Consider the following 21351-nt stretch of genomic DNA (forward strand, 5'->3'; position numbering starts at 1 on the left):
GCAGAAAAGCAAAAGCAAAGCAAGGGGGACAGGGTGTGGAATCTTCGGGATTGGATTAAAAAAATAAAACAAACAGACCTTCCTTTTACATAGGCCGGTATAGGATAGTGAACACTGACAATTAACGTGAGAGATGGCTCACCTGTCCAAATTTCAAACGACGGCCTAGGGAACAGAAGCATGGCGAAAATGAGACTTTTAGTAACACCCTCCAGAGCGGGCGCCCATTTTACAGGAACACAGGCGGGCAAGTAGCGCAGCCTATTTATTTAGACCCGCCTCCGGTTCCTCATTGGCTGAGGACTATCTGGTCATCTGTTTCCTAATAGGTTGCCTTGGTCTTGCTGTCTCCCATTGGGTTACTTAAAAACAAAAATGGGCTAGGGCCTTCTCTGGTTGCCTCCACCTCCCTTTCTCAAGGACAGTGGTCGGCAAACTGCAGCTCCCGAGCAGAGCCGTGGTTTGCTGCTCTGCTGACTAATGAGTTTGCCGACCCCTGGCATAGGGGCTTAATCACAAGGAACAACAATGGCCTATAATTATTGGAATCCAGATCTAGGTCAGTGGTCGGCAAACTCATTAGGAAAATGGAGCGGCAAACCAACCCGAGAGCCACAGTTTGCCGACCACTGGTCTAGGGGAATCTTCCTAGGACGTATGGATGGACGTACTGCTCATACCCTCCACACCCCACATCCTGTTTGCTCTGGGGAAATTCAGTAATGGCCTGGCCACGTGCTGCTTCTTTTCTATGAAGATAAATCAGAGGCATGTTTCTCACAATCATAATAGCAATGAGGGGACTGGTAGTCTCCGCTCAGGTGCCAAGGTTGCGCATTGAGAGAGGTCGGAAGAAAAGGAAATTACTTTGATATTCCAAAGGCATGTTATCAGGTGTGTTATACAAAGTATGTAGATACAAACTCTGTAAATTAAGAAAAGACAACAGGCTCAATTAAGGTCAGGACCGATCTTCCTTTGGAACAAATACCGGCCTCGGACATGACTCCCCTCCATGACCGGCTTTTGGCTAGGACATTCTCTATTATATATTTTTTATTTTTTGGGACTTGGCATTCTCTCCATGCCATCCAGAAGGCTAATGGCTGCCATTCTGGGTCACAGAGCTAGCTGGGCCAAACGGGGTCAGCCCCAGGGAGCGGACAGCATAGCCAGACTCTTCTATTTTTTTTTTTAATATATATATTTTATTGATTTTTGTACAGAGAGGAAGGGAGAGAGATAGAGAGTTAGAAACATCAATGAGAGAGAGTCATCGATCAGCTGCCTCTTGCACACCCCCTACTGGGGATATGCCCGCAACCAACGTACATGCCCTTGACCGGAATCGAACCTGGGGCCCTTCAGTCCCCAAGCCGACGCTCTATCCATTGTTGGCTAGGACATTCTCATTTCGGGCAGTCCTCTGTGGTGACTTTCTGTCTCAGTTTGTAAGGCTGCCTTGCGGGCCTCCCCTGAGCTTGTCAGGGTTAGTGTGTCGCCCCTTTTTGATCCTACGTCTAAGCACAGACCCAGACCTCTGTCGGGAGTTAGATGTCCAGGCCACAGAGGAGAAGAGGGAAGCTGAAGGAACGAGGAGGGAGAAGAAGGGCTGCAAACAGGGTGTCTGGGCAAGCGAAGGTCCTGGAAACCACCAGATCCCAGCAGCACCTTATTGTGAACGGGGTCTCAAACCACCACTTCCTGACCACGGCCCAGGCCCTGTTCACATGCTCTGCTCACTGGTCTTCATTCTGTACATAGGAACGAGCGTCCCCATTTGACAGCTGGGGAAACTGAGGCTCTGGCCTCAGGGAAAGTCTTACCTGCCCAACCTCACCCAGCTGGTTAGCAATCACACCCAGCAGGTGTGACTCCAGGGTCTGAGCCCCAGGCTGCCCTCGGCAGCCCCATGTCCCAGGGCCCCCTTCTTGCCTTTTCTGCTATTTCCAAGCTTGGACCAGGTGGGAGCCCAGTTCTGGAGAATTCTACCCTCCCCGCTCCGATTCCCCAACCCTCGCCCTCCCAGGCCCACGCTCTGTCTCCGGGCCCCGGGGAAAGGATACACACCTGAAAATAAGAGCCTCCCTGGTCCTGGCTGAGCGCCAGAGTTCGAATCCTGGCTCTCAATGACCTTGGCATCTGGGCCTCAACCTCCCCATCGATGAGACAGGCTGAGTTGTCTAAAAGTGGGCTGAACAGCACAGCTGGTGCGGGTGTGGCTTGGTGGTTAGGCGGCAACTTATGAACCAAGAGGTCACAGTTCCATTCCAGGTCAATGGACCCTGGGTTTCCGGCTCCATCCCGTGTGGGGCATGCAGGAGTCAGCCAATCAGTGATTCTCTCTCATCACTGATGTTTCTCTCTCCCCTCTCCCTTCCTCTCTGAAATCAATAAAAATATTTTAAAAAATACAATAAAATAAAAGTGGGTTTTTCTTACCCTAAACAAACTTAGAGATTTCCCTTTGGCCTGGGTGGTCTTTACAAAGAAGATTCTGACCCCAATTTTAGAATTTAGAGCTGGCAAGGGGGCCAGGAGAACAGCGCCCCCCCCACCAACCGTCCCCACACCCCTATACCACCCTCTCCGTGCCAGCCGTGGAAGCAGCTGATCTCCGTTTCTGCCTGAGGGGCCTTCACTGCTGCCTCTGCTGAAAGCAATTTGTCATGCCCTGAATTAAGTGGTTCCAAAACGGGTTTAATTTCAGTTTAATGGCTCTGTTTTTGTGTGTAATTAAATACCATTGCATGGTGAAAATATGTTGTTTGCACTTCAGAGAGTGTGTAAGGGCCTGGGAAGCCATTCCCACCGGGTTTCTCCTCCCAGGCCCCTCCAGCCCCTCCCCTTCCCTAGTTTGTGGGGAAGGGGATTAGAGATCTGGGGGAGGCAGAGGGGGGCAGTGAGGACAGAGGCAGTCCTGGTGGTGCCTGCTGGCTCAGGAGAGCATGTTTCTAATTATCTGTAGCTGCACACACTCCCCTACTCCCTGACCCCAACCCTCCCCAGCCATGGGGCCTCAGGCAGAGAAGGGTTAGGTCACCCTGACAGTGAAGATCTAATTAGACCCTTGGCTGGCTGGAGTGGCGTCTGCTCCCGGGGGTGTGTGCCCAAAAGTGCCCCATTGTCTCTCCTCTACTTACTGTTTCCATTAACTCCCTCTCCCCCCTGACCCTGCCCCCTGACTCACAAGCTGGGCCCCTCTCCGCCCCTCTTCCCTGGGACCACCCAACATTCCAGCCGCCAGCCCACCTCCCAGCTCCATCCAACCACATCCTCTTGACGTTCTTTAGGTCAGATGTGACATTGACATAGGGGTCTAGAATGCAGGGGGGGGGGCGTTTCTCTGGCTGGAAATGCTCCAGGGTCCTTTACCACACAGCCATCTCCCCCTTTCCCCTCTCCCCCTCTCCCCCACTCCCTCAGGACGGGGCGGGGCCAGCAGGCGCCCCAAGTCCTGCGTGCTTCAGAACATTCCTGGAGCAGCTTGGGGGAATCTGGCCCTAGGAGCAGAGGAGAGGCTGGTCTGGTCGGAGCAGCCTTTTCCTGGAAGGAGTGGGAGCCTTGGCAGTGGCTGGAACCTTGGGGCCCTGAGAGGAGGAGGGGCCGGGAGGCTTGGCCAGCTCTCCAGAGTTTCCCACCTGAATCCAATGCCAGAGTCTGTCCAGGGCTCCGTGTTTTCTTTCTGCTCCCACCCTGCCTTCTTGCCAACAGAAAACTCAGCCCCCAACCTCCAGCCAACTCGGCCCCCAACCTCCAGCCGACATCAGGGCTGGATCGCCACTAATGAGCTGGGAAATGGAAACCAAATTTCTGATGTGGCTCTGCACCTATGGCCTAGAGCCATGGTCCGCAAACTGCGGCTCTTTGGCCCCTTGAGCGTGGCTCTTCCACAAAATACCACGGCCTTGGGAGGGTCTATGTTGAAGAAGTGGCATTAGAAGATGTTTAAGTTTAAAAAATGTGGCTCTCAAAAGGAATTTCCATCTTTGTTCGTTATCTCCTGCTGCCAGGGGCCAATGGTGCCTCAGGGAGACTAGATGGCTGAGCCAGAGATGGGGGAGGACTGCAGCCCCAGACTCAAAATGCAGGCAGCACAGGTGCCCGCACGTCAGAGGCCAGTGAAATCGAGAGGGCTGGCAGCACCTCTGGAACTGGGGAGACCCTAGGAATCCAGGAACTGGCCACACAGGTGGGTGCTCCCCCAGAGACCAGGTCAGACAGGAGGGTGCTCCCCCAGAGTGCAGTAGCTCGGTGCACAGGGTCCCCAGGCTGCCTGTGAACTCCCAAAAAGGGACCTTCACCCAAGGAATCAGTGCCTGGCACAGAGGTCCGGGAGAGAAGGGACATTAGGAAATGACCAGGAATCCAATTGTACCCTGTGGGCACAAATTTGGGGGCTGCCACCAAAGGTCCACAGCCTGGTGTGCCCAGGACAGCAAGATCAAAGATGCCCGACCCCTCAGAATCAAATCTCAGCACAGCCCCCAATCAGGAATCCAAGCACGCAGAGCTGTGGAATGTGGTGGAAAGTTTACCCCTTTCCCAGGCTTCAGGGCAGTGCCTCCCCGCCCCCAAATTAATAAATCAAATTCAGATGCAAGCCCAACCTGCCTGATGCCCTAGGACCGTGGTCAGCAAACTGCGGCTCTTTGGCCCCTTGAATGTGGCTCTTCTACAAAATAACACGGCCTGGGCTATTTTGAAGAAGTGACATTAGAAGTTTAAGTTTTAAAAATGTGGCTCTCAAAAGAAATGTCAATCATTGCACTGTTGATATTTGGCTCTGTTGCCTAATGAGTTTGCCGACCACTGCCCTAGGAAATGCCCCAGCCTCACACACAGCTGCTCCCAGGAACAGCTCTGGCCCAGCAGGGCTGTCCGGCTCCCTCCCTCCGTTTGGAAGCCAGTAATTCTTCATCAGGAGTAGGAACACCAACAGCACAGACTTGGGGGACAGAGAGGCCCCTCCGGAAAAGGCTGCAGGGAGAGGCTGGTGAATTGGCTGAGTCTTAGAGTCCTTCTATGTAGGATAGGCCTCCCTTCCCTGGTATACTGTCTCTAATTTAAATAAATAAGCAAAACACAATTGTATTGTTTTTTGTTTTGTTTTGTTTTGTTAAAAAAAAAAAAAAAGAAGAAGAAAGAAAAGACATCATGGCCAACTGGTAGGTCCCTAAGTCTCCTTCCATCCAGAAAGCCAGAAAATGCCCAGCGGGCAGGGTACAGGTGGGGGAGTTGTAGGGAAGGGGGTGTGGAGCAGGAGGCAGAGGCGCAGGCTGTGAGCAAGATGAAGTCCTGCTGGTGATCTCGTGGCTCTGACTACAAACGGAAGGGAACGGGACCCCAGGCAAGTCCCTCACTCCCGCCCAATCCCATTACGCTGGTCCTTTCCTCCATCAGGCACACACATTCCAATTACACATTCTTCCCTCCCTCCCTGACTGCTCCGTCAGGGGCCCACCACCCCAGCCCTCTGTCCGCAGGCCTTCCTGGGACCCTCTCCCCTGCTCCACAGCCAGGATTCCGCTGCCAGGCAATCAAGCAGATGGCACTCCCCCAGCCCCAAAGCAGGCTTGTCTCTGCTGGTCCTTGCCCTTGGAGGGACTGGGGACGAAGAGGAGAGGAGCCTGGCAGCCCTTAGCTTTGGGAGTGGGTCTGGTCTCCTGGCCACTGAGCCATCTGCTACCCCACACCTTCCCTGTGGCCTCCTCTCTACCCCTAGATTGAGGGAGGGACAACATCAAGGTACATGTCGACTTTCCTCCTCCGATGATGGGCATGGAACTTCTCTTCTCCCACAGACTTGTGTCCACCTTGTCCACATCAGAGGAAGTCAGAATTAGAGCGCCCCCCACCCCGGGCTGAGATCTAGAGCTGGCGTGTAATATGTAGCCAGTAAATGTTTTTAGATGACTTGAATGAATAAAAGAATGAATGAATCCAGGGTCAATTTGGAAACACACCAGGGCTCCCCATTGCCACTCTGGCCTCTTAGGCTACCTAAGCCCCAAGAGGACACCCCTAGGCTCCGGCTCACCCCAAGGGTACATCCCTGCTCATCAACGCACACACACACCACACATGCCGAGGAAAACTTCTGGGCCAGAGGCAGAGCCAGGACTCCGATCCAGGCTCCAGGTCAGCTCTGCAGCCTCCAGGGGGAGGGGGAGCAGGGGGCAGGGAGCCCCCTGCCTGCTGGTAGGGCTCATTCATTGAAGCTGTCAGCCAACTGGTGGCAGTCCAGCTCCTCCTTCGGCTCCAGGCCCCCCGGAAGCTTCACTCCTGTCTTCCGGTCCACACACCAGCACTTGCCACGCTGCCCATCCAGGGCGGGGTGGCACTGTCAAGACAAGGGCATGAGAGGTCAGTCAGCTGAACCCCAATCCCAGCCGGGTCCCCAAATCAGACAATTGCTCCATGACAGCCCCTGGGGCCAGAGGCTCTCTCGTGAGCACAAATCTTCTGAGCTCGCTGAAGCAGAGTGAGAACTTGGCCAAGAAGGTTCAGAGAGTTTTAAAAGGCAGGGCCCTGAGGAAGTTCTGTAGCCTTCTTAGGGGGAAATTGGATCCATAGGATTTAGAGGTGAAGCTGGAGATGTTTTGAGTGTGTTCTCATTAGTTTGGGACTTTTAAGAATGGGATTAAAGCGTTGCTGGCATTGTTCAGTGGTTGAGCATCAACCTATGAACCCGGAAGTCACAGGGTTCAATTCCTGGTCAAGGCACATGCCCAGGTTGCAGGCTCCATACCTGATGGGGGCGTGCAGGAGACAGCCAATCAATGATTCTCTCTCATCATTGATGTTTCTATTTCTCTCTCCTCTCCTTCCTTTCTGAAATCAATAAAAATATGTTTGTTTGTTTTTTTTAAAAAAGGAATGAGATTATGGGTAATAGGGGGATCCAAGTTGAAGTTATGGTACCATCAGGATAGAGAATTGCAGTTGAATTGGGAATTATGACTAAAATTGAGTTAGGTGAGACTCAGAGTCCAGGTCAGAAACAGAGTTGGGATAAAGATAGAGGTCATAGTTAGAACAACTAAAGCAGTTGGGCTCAAGGTTGGGTTGGGATTAGAACAGAAAAGGGAGAGGGAAAGGTGGATAGGGAAGGCAGGGGGCAAAGGTGTATTCAAGAGTCAGGATTAAAGTTGAAGTGAAGATTTAGTCTGGGGGGGTCAAGGATCAAGGGTCAGACCTTTCAGTAGGAAAAATAATTGGGGGAAGAAAACCCATAGAACTGTCAACACAAAGAATGAAAGCTAATGTAAACTATGGACTTTAGTTACTATAATGTATCAGTATTAGTTCCGCCAGGAGCAGAGCTGACCTATGAACCCGGAAGTCACAGGGTTCAATTCCTGGTCAAGGCACATGCCCAGTTCCTGGAGCCTGGAGGAACTAACACCCAACACGAGGCACCCCAGTGCTCTGCCCAGATATGTAACCCTTTCATGTGGGCCCAACTCCCACAGGCCAGAGATAGGGCTGGAGCAGGCCAGTCTTCTTGAACACCAAGGGTATGAGGGGCACAGAGGTTTCTACACTCACATCTTCTCTTCTGCCTATCTCCTTCCTCTGCTTCTACCCAAAGTCCTAACTCCAGCTGTCAGATCTGGCATCACCTCCATCCTGGCTGTACCCCAAGTGGTTTGGCTGCTCAACTTGGGGTAAGGGTCAGGCTGTTTCCTCCTTAACCCCTCATGTCTTAGTCCCTCCATTTCCAGGGAAGAACTACTCATAGGAAGGGATTAGGATGAGTGAGAAGGTGATGGGAGGCAGAGGTTGGCAGGAGTACCAGGTAAATGTCTCAGATTGTGAATCAAGAGGAGAAAATAGCCCTGGATGGGGAAGCAGGAGAGTCCATCTGCCATTAACTTGCTCTGTGACTTTGGGCCTCAGTCTCCTCATCCCAAAATGAGTGATGTGGGCAAAGTGAACTGAGGTCCTAAAGCTGAGGGGAGGGTTTGGGGAGGATCCTAGGGGTTGGGGAGCCTCCCCCTTCCGGAGACATCTATCCCGGATGACCCTGTCTGGTGCCCCTGGAGCTGAGGCCAGGGCCCAGAGGAGCAGAGGGTGACCCACCTGCTTGGGGTGGAAGTTGCCGTTGCGGTCGCAGTTGGGGATGGGGATGATGTACAGGTCCTCGTGGGTGCGGCTCTGGGAGGCGGCCAGCCGCTCCAGGGCCCGGTGCAGCTCGCTCTGGCAGGCGCCCTGGGGCTGGAGGAGAGAGAGAGAGAGAGGATGAAACTGCTCCGCAGAAGAGAAGAGGGACAGGAGAACCAGAGACGAGGGTCATCTCAGGACTGAAGGCTTTGAAAGGAGGGTCAAAGCCCAAAGGTCAGGGGCAGGGCCCAGTGAGGTGAAGGGCGTGGCTTGGGTTCTGAAGACACTGGTGGGAAGAGCAGAGGGACACAGAAGACAGGCTCTCGGGCCAAAGAGCTTCTAAAAAGGAGAGGTGTGAGGTGAAGGAACCCTGCGGGAAAGGAGCTGTAGAGACCTATGGAGAAGGACTGGAAGGGGGTGATGTCTAAGCAGGAGGGATGAATAAAATCATGCAATCAACAACTTGTAAGATCCAGGCACGGAGCCATCGGAACCATCCGTCAGAAAGGACGTTTGCCAGACTCCGGAACAGGGTCCCATGACCCCTTGCTATGGCCAGCATTAACCTTTTAGAGATTGAGAGGGTCTGGGGTGGGGAATCCAAGAGAAGGCCAAGGTATATCAGGAAGCTTGGGGCAACCATGAGTTACCAACTAGGATGAAAGTATTTCAGTATTTAAAAATCACTTTGGCTGTGCCAATATAGAGAACTACCAAGCAGGAATGGAATTTTAAGGAAAGGAATGAGGACTCCGGATCCTGACAATGTATATTATACACCATAGGCATCCAAAGCACATAGGCCAGATGTGGTGGTGGTGGTGGTGGTGTGTGTCTGTGAACATGTGCACTTGAGGTCAGAGGTCCTCACCACAGGCCGGACTTCCTCCCGGGGTGCCCCGATGACCTTCATCTTGCCCCCATTGGTGTTCCGGTCTCGAATCTTGGCGAAGTGCTTCTGCAGGCACTTGCGGTCATGGGCACTGCAGGGGCTGAAGCTGTTGTTGGGGTGGTCACCTTCATCCTTCTCTGCAATCAGGCCAAGATGGGAAGAGGTCAGCATGGGGAAAAGACAGAGCAGCACACCGACCCAGCCTCCCCCTGCTTTCTGCCTCTTGGGGGCTCACCAACCTGACATGGGAAGCATGGAGGCGGGGGGCGGGGGGTGTCTAGGAGTAGGAAAAAGTCAAAACAGCACCCCTGTCTCCTTCCCACTCCCCTGGAATTCCTCAGAAGACTATTCTTCTCGAAGTCCTTGACTTGCCCCTCACCCCACCCAGTCCAGCCCTCAGATGAGTCACCAGCTGCAGCTGCCCAGTCGGGAGGTTCCCCTGGGCTCTGCTGAGAGGTCTGAGGCAGGCAGGGGGGTCCCCCACCGGATCTTTTCTCCTAGTCAGCTCCTCCTACCACCCCCCTTCTCCATCTGCTCTCTCTTCCTGTCTCCTTTCCTGTTCTTTTCAGCGTCTGGCTGAGCCAGGCTCAGGATCCCCAGGGCTGCCAACCCTGCTGACCCTCTTCCAAATGGCCAGAATCAAAGTTTCCATGAGTGATGAGAAATCCAACCCAACAAGTTCTCCCCATTGGCTGGACAGGAGAAAAGTGTGTGTGTGTGTGTGTGTGTGTGTGTGTGTGTGTGTATGCCTGCATGTGCAAGTAAATGTGTGCATACTTGGGTAATGCTCTACGTGGCCCTAGGACCAAAAATATACCTTCCACATCCCTTCAGTCCCCTACCCTTAGACTTCAGACTCCCCTCCAAAGTCCATGTTTGTTGCCCCGAGTCAGGGCACTGGGGATCTGGAAATGGGGATGGAAAGGCTGGGCCTGCACCCCCTCCCTGCGATGTCCTAAAGGCTCTATCTGAACTCAAGAAAAACACAATTGCAACTCCTGCTTCTCCCTCCGGGCAGCCAAATCCAGACTCCAGGGCTGAGCTGGAGGAAGGGGTTGCACATCAGAGCCTCCTCTGAAACGCTCGGCTTAGCAGCTCACACTGCCAGCATTCCAGATGTTGGCGGCCAGACAGAAGGCTGCATCTGGTTTGTGTCAGGGTTTCTTTTTTTCCTGAGGAGTTAGCAGGTTCCTCCAAGTATGGCAGTAGTCCCAGAGCTGCCTCTGGGTCAAATGGTATTTTTCTGCCTGGCCAGAGTGAGTTGGGGGTAGAAGTGGGGCGGAGGTTAGCTCTCTCTTTATTCTCCTAGACCTGGGAGTATGGGGAGACACACGCAGATAAAGGAAAACCAAGCCAGGGAGAATCGAGACCCTCAGAAAGTCTTTGTCAAGACTCCAACGGGTTATTTATAAAATTGAGTCATCAAGGATGGAAAGAAGGCTCTGTCACGAGTAGCGGGCTGGCTTAGAAAGAGGAATGGGAGGGAAGAAATAAATAGAGCAGAGATATACCCCGTTCTTCAGCACACTTAACATCCCAAGGACAGCCCAGAGGACTCACTTGTAACACCAACTCGAGTGCCCTTCTAACCTGGAAAGGTTTTACTGTCTTTCCTTTGAGTGCGTTTCCACGACCATAAAGGAAAGGGCTACTTTGCAGGTACACTTATTCCCCTTGGTAAATGGGCAGAATGTTCTTGGGTTCAAGAACAGAAAGAGTTTTCTATGAACGGGGCTGTCTCAGGAGGTAGAGAGCCCCACAGTACTAAGATGTGGAGCGTCCGAGGGGTTGAGGCCTCAAGAATCTAGAGACATCTGGAGTAGAAGTTCAACTACAACCAGGCTTTCCAATGTTGAAGTTCTATGAGTCGAAGTCCGCAAATGACCAACGCTTGAGGGATTACTAGTGGATATTTGAAAATGTGTATATCTTAACTGGAGCGGTCTCATTCAGGACAACTGGGTCTACTCACTGAAATCTGGGGCTGCATGGAGCCTAGAAGCATAGCTTACGTTCTTGTGTTGGGAGGGCCCCATGTCACATAGAGGTTACCTGGGGAAGATGAGCAGGCAGCATGCCTGTTCTCCCCATTTTTTGTGTCCCCACCACTTAGCACATGTGTGCCTAGCTTGCGTGTAAGCTTAGAGAAGAACACACCCAGACAAGGACAGCAGCTCCTTCGTGTCTCTCATGGGGACATAGGTACCTGGACTATATCCATATCTGTCCACTCAGACACAGAGAGGCTGGGACCCAAGAATTACAAACATATACAATCACATGTCCAGACACGCACTTGTGCACACCTGCATGCACTCGGGCACTCTGACCCAGCCTGGGCAGACACAGATCTAGGGCAGGGCATCCTGGCTATACCCTCGCTTGTTGACTTTCCATTTAATCTGTAACTTTTCCTTGTCCAGCACACCAAGTTCCCACCCCAAGGCACCTGGCTTGGGAGGTGAGTGTCACAGCATTGAGTCTCTGCAAAAATGTGAACCGAACCGTCCCACCTCCAACACTGGCCACCTAGTGCTGCTCACCGTGGTGCCATCTGGAAAACCCCAGTCCTGGTGGGCTCCCCTCCGAGCAGGGGCTGGAGTCAGACCTAGCCCCCTGAAAGATCTGGCCTCCTGAATTCCAAAAGGCCTGCCTGGGAGATGGGATTTCCGAGGTAGACTATGTCATCTCCTCCAGCCCCTGCTTAGAGCGAGGCCAAAGACACGCAGCCACAGGGGAAACCTTGGATTTTGCTCCAGCAGCAGAGGAAGGGAAGGCACCCAGAGAAAAAAGAGGCTTCACAGCTTTGGCACTACTGGCTGCAAAGTTCATGGTCAAAGCTAGAGGATTTCCGCTTTCTTGCTGCCTGATTTCATCCCCATGATTCCTCAACTCCAGCCCCTGCCCCACTCAAGACACCCAGGGTGAGGTGAGACTGTGAGGTGGATGGTTCCAGGCATGACCCGGAAGGTCGCCCCCCTGCCTTGGAAGGCCTTTTCCTTCTTCCCCTGGACTCTGGCTGGAGAAGTCAAGGCCACCATGTTGGGTACCAGACCCTTTCTTGAAGTCCTGGCTCAAGGGATGTCTCCCTCACTGTGTGACACACTGCTGGCCTCAAGAGTCAGAGACAAGGACAGCTGGCCTGTTCCTCCCGTGTTTACAGCAGGAAAAGGCATCAAAGTCCCCCCTACCTCTCAACTCCTCTGCATGTCCCCCAGCTTTATTCCATTGCCTACTGTCCCCCCAAATCCCAACCTCAGAGGGGGGTTTAAGCTCGAAGTTAAATCCATTCAGCATCTTCTTCATCGCCATCTTCGTCTCTGCTCCACTTTATTGAGCTCTTACTCCACACTAGATATCCCACCCTGGGAGGCAGGTCCTACTGTAGACTGGGTGGAAGGGAAGGAGGAGAGCTTTATCTCTACAGCTCCTATGCCTTTAAACAGAAAGACTCCTGGTACCCAAGGCACCAATAATTCTCACTTTCCCAATACTAAAAAAAAAAGAAATCATATTTAGCTATGCCCCTCCTTCCTCCCTCCCAGAGAGACACAGAAATTCTGAGAAGGCCCTGTTTCCATGACACGACTGGATTCCTAGTACTGAAGTAAGGGCGGGGGGGGGGGGGGGGGGGGGGGACACGACACACGACAGTATTTGCTGTGCTGACTAAAAATTAACCTGGCCTGCATGTTCCCTAACCCTGTCCCAGTGGAACTTCCTAGTCCAAACATCGATGCCACTGTCCACTCCCCCAGATTCCATGAATCCAGGGTCAGTGCACTTAGGCAGAATTGTGGATTTCTGACGCACATGTCCACCCCATCCCCACTTCTGGTGGCCTGAGTGGTATCAATCCACAACCTGTTGTGGCTCAAAAAGCTAGGACAGGGAGGTGGGGGAGCCTGGAGGTGGGATGGAGGGGGGACCTGCCCCTGGGGGAAATAGTAGGCAACTGGGCCACAGCAGTTCAGGGGAGGGGGCATACCAAGTGGCTGCCCGCCCTCAGCCACTTGCTGAAGCTCAGCCCGAAGAGGAAAAGGCAGAGAGAAGAGGCTTAGGTCCACAAGCCTGAGGTCCCCTAGCCTTGGGACGAGGTCTGGTACCAGTACCCCTCCTCTCCCGCTGGCACCAGCATCTCTGCCCCCATGCTCAGCGGTGTATTCCCCGAGGACTGCCCCCCTTCCCAGATGTGCCGGGTGCCAGGCTGGCCTTTCTCCCAGAATGTTTTCTGCTGACCCATCTCTTGTTGCCCAGGGAAGGAGGGGCAGCGAGGCCTGAAGCCCAGACCCCTGGGTCCACCTCCTTCCTGTTTTCCCTGCATCCTGCTCTCCTCCAGCTAGCGAGCTGCAGAGGATTGAGGAAGTGGGGCGGTCTGGGACCCAGGCAGGAAGCTTGGGCCAGAGTCCCAGCATCCGGACTATAACAATGAAAGCTTCAAAGACCAGGAAAAGAGACAGACAGACAGAGGCGCACAGGGAGAGCAAAACAGTCAGGGAGGGAACAAGGGACAAAAGCAGACACAAGGAAAGCAGGGAGAGAGAGGGGGGAGCGGGGGGAGAGAGAGAGAGAGATTGATTTTCCAAAAGTAACAGAAAGACAGGAACAAAGAAAGAGAAACACGACACAGAGACTGAGATGAGAGTGAGAGAAGCAGGACAACAGAAACAGAGAAAGGTAATAAGACAGAGAAAGAGAAAAACTGACGGTGGGCAGAAGGTACTGGGGAAAGGAACACTCCAGAACGTTCCTTGTGAAACTAGAGGCCGAAAGACACAGCAGGAAAGAACAAAGAGACAGGAGGCAAGAGACTGAGAAAGATTAGAAGGAGCAACTGAAGGGCTCACTGAGAAATGGAAAAGAGAAAGGATAAGAAAGAGTTTAAGGCAAAGGGCCTCCTAAGTCTGTCCCCCTCTCTCTCTCTTCTTTACTCTCTAGCCCACACCCGTTAGGTTTCTGCAGCTCTGGGCTGGGAGCCCAGACTTGCTTCCTTCTGCCACCTCAAATGGCACCTGCCAAGAGAAAAAAGAGGGAGGCCTGTGTACCAGGACAAGCGGAGGTGCCCAGGTCCGGTAGAGAGACCCCTGTCTTCCCAGTACCCCCCAAATGGCTAGGTGAGCTGGCCCGGGGCTTTGGGGAAGAGCAACTCTGCTGCCCCTCACCCCCAAAGCCCCTCTCAGATGCATGCCCCAGTCCTCCCACCTCACTCTCACAAGTCCAAGCTCTGGCTTTTCAGAGCCCTGGGGTTCTCACCTGTGGTGGGGGGATCAGCAATGGGAAGCTCTCCTCCTCCCTCCCCCTCCTGCCCCTCCCCCCTCCTCAGTTATCTGGCTCACTTGCAGGCTGCGGGCTGGCCCAGGTCACTTAATTTTCCACTCTTGCACCAGCAGCCAAGACCACTCTTCCCAAGTAGGCATCCCGGGGAGGTGTGAGATGGAGGGATGGAACAGAGTCCTCCTTGACCGTGGCAACAGGCTGTTAGAGACCGGGCAGCACTTGGCTTGGCTGAGCCTGTCCCATGCCAGGAGGGCCCTGCCACGTACCTGCCTTCTCCTCCACTCACAGGGGACTTTCAAGGGCCTCCCGGGCCAGGCCTACGGGGAAAGGGGGAGGGCCGCACGCCAGGGAGGACGTGCAAGGGCAGAGGCACCTTACCGGTGGGCTGCACGCTTTCCTGGATGGCCTCGATCTCCGCCAGTTCCATGCACACGCCTTGCCCGTGCATCAGTGTGTGCAGGGGCTTCTCCACTCCCCGGGGAGGGTAGCAGCGCAGGCCCGAGCCGCAGCGGGGGGTGTACACCCCGCAGGGCATCCCCTTGCCCAGGGCGCAAGTGGCACAGCAGCCGCAGCCGGGCTCCCGCACCAGCTCCTCGCAGCCCACGGGGGGGCGGCAGCGAGCCAGCTTCTCCTCGGAGCAGGCCGGGCAGTGGATGGCTTCGTCGCCCAGGCTCGGCCCGGGCCAGGCGGCCAGCAGCAGCGCGGCCACGAGGCAGAGGGGCAGCATGATCGGGCGAGGACGGGGCGCGGGCGCCAGGTGCGGGCGGGGAGCGCGGGCTGGCAGCGGGAGGCACACGGAAGCAGCGCCCGGCGCGCCTGGAGGACCGGATCGGGAGAGTGGGGGAGACGGGGCGGCCCGCTAGCCCAGCGGACAGAGAGGGAGGCAGGGAAGTTAGCAAGCGGGCTGGAGAGCAGCGATTCTGGCCACCGAGGCGCTGCGCCGCATCCTCGGCCGGGTCCAGAAGGCGGGGGGAAGGGACAGAGCGGCGGCTCGGGACGGCTACCCCGGACTTTATAGCAGCCTCTGGCCACACCCCCAGCGCCTGCCCAGCGGTGGGGGATCGGGCGAGGGAGGGAGGGAGGGAGGGAGAGGGGGAGCGGGAGACGCGGCCGTTAGGGGGAGGGGGCGCTCTCCTCGGCTGCAGCTGAAAGTCCTTTTCTGCCCAAGAAGGAAGCAGCGCAGTTTGCAAGCCCTGATAGGCGCCGCCGAGCGCTGCACAGCCAGAGCCCGGAGGGGAGGGGAGGGAGTTGGAGAAGCGAAGAGGCTACTCCGTGGCCCCCTCCCCCAACCTTGGAGGCTTCATCCCGATCCGCAAAGGTGGCCCCAGACCCCCCACTGAGAGCACAACCTTGGACTCCGACTCCGGGTGGGCTCCGCGGATTCAGTCTCCCTGGCCAGTCCTTTCCACCCTACCCCAGTGCTTCCAGTCTCAACCAGTCGGGTGAGGTGGGGGGAGAAGTACAGGTACACAACGAGGGGCCTAGAAGGGCCTCATGGCACTAAGACTCTCTTCATACTTTCCCCTTCCAACCCCCTTCCTCTCCCAGTCTCCCAAGGTTCATGTGGGCCCTGGTCCCCTCTGCCTTCCCCAGTGGAATCACTGAACTGGGGAGGGAGGCGCGCAGCCTCTTCCTCCCCCCCAGATATTTTCTTTTACTGCCCGGACCCACTCCTGGGGGGAAGGGGGGGGCGGAGTGGCTTGGGAGATTGCCACTCTGTGTGCATACAAATTGTGCAATGCACAACTCCAGAGGGCACCATTTCCCTGTAGTCTTCGTAGACTTGTATAGGGTTTTTCTCACTCCAGTGTGGCTAGTTGGGGTTGGCTAGGCCCTTTGTGAGATCCTGTTAATGCCTGTGTCCTTCACCCTTGCCTCAATCCTGCTGATTGGGAGGTCCACCAGGGTAACGTTTGGAGCAGGGACCCATCTCCCAGGTTCTCTCTCAGGTCCCCTAGTGCTTCCCCCATCCTCCCCGCAAACAAAACGCTTCTGCTCTCCTGGAGCTGGCTCCTGTCCAGGCAAAATTGGTGACCTACTGTGGATTTTATTTTTTTCTTTGCCTAGAAAGCTGCAGGGCAGCCAAGCTGAAATGCTAACCAAAGACCCTCTTCCTGCTTCCTTTCCCAGAACAGGGGTGATTCAGTCTCACAGGGATTGCACCCTCTCCTACTTTGTGCAAGCGCAGACTGCACAGGTGAGAGGAGGAAGCTGGAACTGGAGGGACAGAACCAAAAATTGCAAACTGATGACACCTACTGGCAAGACTGCAGAAGGCCTGGCAAGTTCTGGCCAGGGACAAGAGTCTAGGATTCTCAATTGTAACTGAAAAATAAAAATTTTTAAATAATAATTTTAAAAAGCCCTAACTGGTTTGGCTCAGTGGATAGAGCGTCAGTCTATGGATTGAAGTGTTCCAGGTTTAATTTCGGTCAAGGGCACAGGCCTGGGTTGCAGGCTGAATCCCCAGTTGGGGGTGCGTAGGAGGCAGCCGATCAATGATTCTCTCCCATCACTAATGTTTCTATCTCTCCCTTCCACTCTGAAGTCAATAAAAATATATTTTTTAAAGAAGGTTCTAGGATTCTCTCCATGCCATTTCACAGACCAACTTGTGTCCCAGAGCCTGGGCCCCCAAGTCCTGGGGGGAAGCCCAGCCTGTACCTCACTCAGAAAACCGCCCTAAGCTCTGTTCCCTTCCTACATCATACTGGGCCCAGTTCTGCCATCAACGTATTGTATGAACTTGGACAGCAGCCTTGTGAAGCTGGAAAGTTTTACAGGTAAAATGAAGATAGGCCACTTCCACTTATCCTACCTCTTAAGCTCTTATGAGAATAAAATGTGACCGGAAGGGATGGTTCTGATCTCAGTGCCAGATTTGTCCTCTAGACCAGTGTTTTTCAACCTTTTTTGGGCAAAGGCACACTTGTTTCATGAAAAAAATCACGAGGCACACCACCATTAGAAAATGTTAAAAAATTTAACTCTGTGCCTATATTGACTATATATAAAGTAATTCTCTTGAATAGGAATCAAATAAACACAAAGAAAGTATTTTATAATTACTTTATTATGAAATATTAAGTAAACAAAATAGTGAAAAATTATAAAATTCTTGTCTTGTCTGCACCTACGGCACACCAGGCAACATCCGCACACTAGTGTGCCGCGGAACAGCGGTTGAAAAACGCTGCTCTAGACAGCAAAGGTGCTGGGAAAGACAGTGTTGCAGAACATGGAGGAAGGCGTGCAGGAGAGACTGGAGTGAGCCAGGGCAAATGCCTGGGGATGAAGCATGAGTGTAGACGAGTGTGGGGAACTGGAAAGGTTTCAGGTGAGACAGATGTTCATGCCTCTAGAGACCCCAGCACCACCCCTCCTTCCATCCTCTGATGCCCCCCTATCACTGAGGTAATTCCAAGGAGGCGGGAAAATGGACATGAGACCTTCCAATCACCTCTCATCATTCATGCAGTACATATTTATAAAACAGCTATTGTGCACGAACTCTGTGCTATATTCAGGATGTACAGGGGATTCAGAGATGGCCGAGATCACTCTTTGCTCTCAAGGAGCTCACTGTCTAATGAAGGGAGACAGGTATATAAATAAAGTAAGCCTGAAAAGTATACAGGTGCCATGGGGCATTTCTATGGGGCACGATGGGGACCCAGAGGCACAAGTGGTTAGTTCTACATCCAGGACATGAAAAGACTTCATGGAAGAGGTGAACTTGAGCCAAGGTTACATGGTCTTCCATGTTAGAGCATAAGGTGACCTGGACTCTAATCCCAGCTTTGCCACTGGACTCACTGGGGAACCTAAAACAAGTTTCTTAAACTTTCTGAGCATCACAGTCCTAACCTGGAAGATGTTGTGTACAATGACCATGGGATTCGGAGTCACAGGACCTAGGTTCAAGGTGCATATGCTGGACATGGTCTGAGTGCTTCACTCATAGGCACTTCACAATAACCTCGTGGAGTAAGTGCTTTTTAAGCTAGAGAAACTGAGACACAGAGAGGTATGTAAGTTAACTCAAGGTCACACAGCAAGTAAGTAGAAGAGCAGAGATATGAATCCAGGCACAGTCTGTATGATTAACCTCTATGTTTTACTTCCTTCCAAAATAACTGTCTTAGCATTCCAAATAAATGCCAAGGATGAAAGACTATGGTACAGAGTGCAAGCTGGCTGTGGGGGGTCAGAGCAGAGGTAGCATTAGCGTGAGGACTGGGTCCCAGGCCTCCCCATAACTTTGGCTCCCCAGCCCCTCCCTGGCTTCCCTGGACTGCCCCCTAAGCCCATATTGAGTAGGGACCTCAGCTTCCCTCCGTGTCAGCTGATGTATAGGCCCCAGGTATGGCATCCTCCACAGTCACCCCAGGTGTGTGGGCTGGACAGTGACACATTAGTACTGCTGCCTCCTTGGCCAGCAGGGCCTCACTCTTGGAGAGGCTATATCAGGAGAGTGAGGATTTCTACAGTGACCCATAGTGTTCTAACGCCACTTCTTCGAAATAGACTCGCCCAGGCTGAAAACTGACTTCTGCGCATGGGCCATGAAGTTTCAGTCATACTGTACGTGCACGGCCGCACGTGGTATTTTGTGGAAGAGCCACACTCAAGGGGCCAAAGAGCCACATGTGGCTCTTGAACCACGGTTTGCTGACCACTGCCTTAGGATATTCAGCTCAAGAAGTGGACACCCAGGCCGGGGAAGGGTGGGGAGAGGAGAGCCCATCTGCAGTTGGGTTGGCCAGGATCCAGTTTCATATCTCCAGTCCTGCCAGCTCTGCTTCTTGCCAGCTTTGTGGCCACTTCCCCTTCCTGAGCTTCCGTCTTACCATCTGTAAAACAGGGGAGGGGCACTCAGTGACTTGTGAAGTTCCTTCCAGCTTGGGCAGTTTGGGAATCTAGGTCTTCTGCATGGTCCCAGGCCCAAAACCAAGATGTGGAGTAAGGAGACTATCATACAGAAAATTTGTACAACTACTTGGAAATAACCAACAATTCCACCCCCAGGTAAACACCCAATATAAATGTGTGTGTGTGTGTGTGTTTAAAAACAGGCAAAACTAATTTATGATTTTAGAAATCAGTATAAAGGTTACTCTTGAAGAAAAGGGTGGGATTCATTACTGAAAGGGGTCTTATGGGGTACAGATAATGTTTAGTATTTAGTTACATAGCATATTCACTCAGTGAACATTCATTAAGCTAAATCTTACTTATTTCTGCACTTTTCTGTATGTTACTCTTTAATTTTTTAAAGAAAAACTTTTTGGTTTATTTTTTTTTTAATGAGTCCTGGCTCTCATGCTACCTGGACTGGACTCCTGGCAGTAGATTTAGGACAGGTTAGCACACTCCTTGTGCCTGAGTATCCTCCTCTTCCATTTAAGTGACTATTATATAGAATGCCTGTAATAATTAAATGAATGAATCTGTATAAAATGCTTACGATGATCCCTGCTATATATTAAGTGCCCAATAAGTGTTAGTTACTAGCCATAATCAGAAAAGTGAGATTAAGAGCCTGGAGCCAAAGTGCCTGTACTGAATTCTGGATTTGCCATTTACTAGCTCTGTGACTTTCGCCAAGTGACACCCTCCCTCTTATCCTCACATGCCCTCGGTTGTAAAAGAGGGATAATGCCGCCCTGGCCAGTTTACTCTGTGGTTAGTGTCGTCGTGGGTCTCGGGCTCAATTCCCAGTCAAGGGCATCTACCTCGATTACAGGCTTGATCCCTGGCCCCTGTCGGGGCAAATGTGTGTCTCCCCTCACCCTGCTCCCTCCTCTCCACTCTCTCTAAAAAAGAAAAAGAAAAAATCAACGGAAAAAGTATCCTCTGGTGAGGGTTTAAGATAAATAAATAATAAATAAAAGAGGGATAATGCCAGCTCAGTCTGATAGGGCTGTTTGAGAAACTACAAGGACTGTGTGTACAAAGCACTCAGCACAGGGCCTGGCACAGAGTAAGACTCAAGACACATTAGTCATTATGATTACTGATCACCATGGTAACTATAAATACACTTTTAGGTGGGACTCCAGGTAGTAAAAAGACTGGCTTCAGGTCACAAGCAACTGTGATTTAAATCCATTTGCGGGAAGACACAGAGCCTGTGCCCAGGCCCCAACTGGCACACTTGCCAACCCAGAAGGGTCTCATCCTGGGAGGTTTGCCCAAACGCAAACAGTGCCCCTTCCTCCCGCCAGGCTGGCCTTGTCAGGATTCTGGGCACCGAGAGGCTGTTGTACCCCCCCTGCCTGCCCAGCTCTAGTTGTGGGAAGAGAAGGTCAAAGAGAGAAGCCACAGTGCCCCCAGCTTTCCATGCCAGGGGCCTCTTGTGCCGCTGTCCTAAAGGAGTGGGGGCAGTCCTAAAGACAGCTAGCTGGTGAGGGCGGGGGGGAATCTGAAGGCAAAGGGACAGAGCTGAGTGGCCCCAGGAACAAGGCCCATCCCGGGAGCCCCTAATCCAATAGCCCCCATCCTCTTCTCTCCTGGAGCCTGGATTCTTCCCATCCTCACCCCCTCAGCCCTTTTGGTTTCCAGAGGCCAGGAATGCTCAAGATCTGTGTGCAGTCTGTTCCTCACCCCGACCCCATCGTGATCATCTAAGAGAAGCAGAGGCTGGCCCTAAGCCAGGGGAGAGCCAGCAGCCACAACTGGGAAGAGCTTTGCCTTCAGGTTGGGGCTCTTACATTCAGAGGCAAGGATTCAAATCCAAGCTCTGCCCTGATTAATGGTGCACTGTGGGCTTGTATATTCACCATGACGGACCTCAGTTTCTTCATCTCTAAATTGGGGATGCCTGTATCTACTTCAAATGAGCCATCTAAGTGGAAGGACCTATATCCCAGAAAGCAGGTTACAAATGTAACTTTTTCTGACTCTAAAATTTTACAATAATTTGAGGTGGAAAGAGAAGAGGAGAGGGTACGAGCAAAGCAAATGACCTTTTGCTTTGAGGAGGAAGAGACGAAACATGGGACACGCAGAGAGGTGGAAAGGGAGAGAAGACGGATAGATATAAAATAAAGAACTTGGAAAGATAGGAGAGATTT

The 21351-nt window shown here is 52.8% G+C and overlaps 1 protein-coding gene across 1 annotated transcript; it reads right to left on the reverse strand.

Moving 5' to 3' along the window:
- Positions 1 to 5123: 5123 nt before the first annotated feature.
- IGFBP4 (insulin like growth factor binding protein 4) lies at positions 5124 to 15292 on the reverse strand. The gene is made up of 4 exons (XM_084862383.1): positions 14654 to 15292; positions 8978 to 9135; positions 8086 to 8220; positions 5124 to 6343 (listed from the first exon to the last, which is right to left on the reverse strand). The coding sequence occupies exons 1-4, from the start codon at positions 15000 to 15002 to the stop codon at positions 6209 to 6211; spliced, it is 777 nt and encodes a 258-aa protein (XP_084718509.1). The 5' UTR covers positions 15003 to 15292; the 3' UTR covers positions 5124 to 6208.
- Between the last annotated feature and the right edge of the window lie 6059 nt (positions 15293 to 21351).

The sequence above is a fragment of the Pipistrellus hanaki genome (genome assembly GCF_964339955.1).
Source record: "Pipistrellus hanaki genome assembly, chromosome: 16".
In the NCBI taxonomy this organism is placed as follows: Eukaryota; Metazoa; Chordata; class Mammalia; order Chiroptera; family Vespertilionidae; genus Pipistrellus; species Pipistrellus hanaki.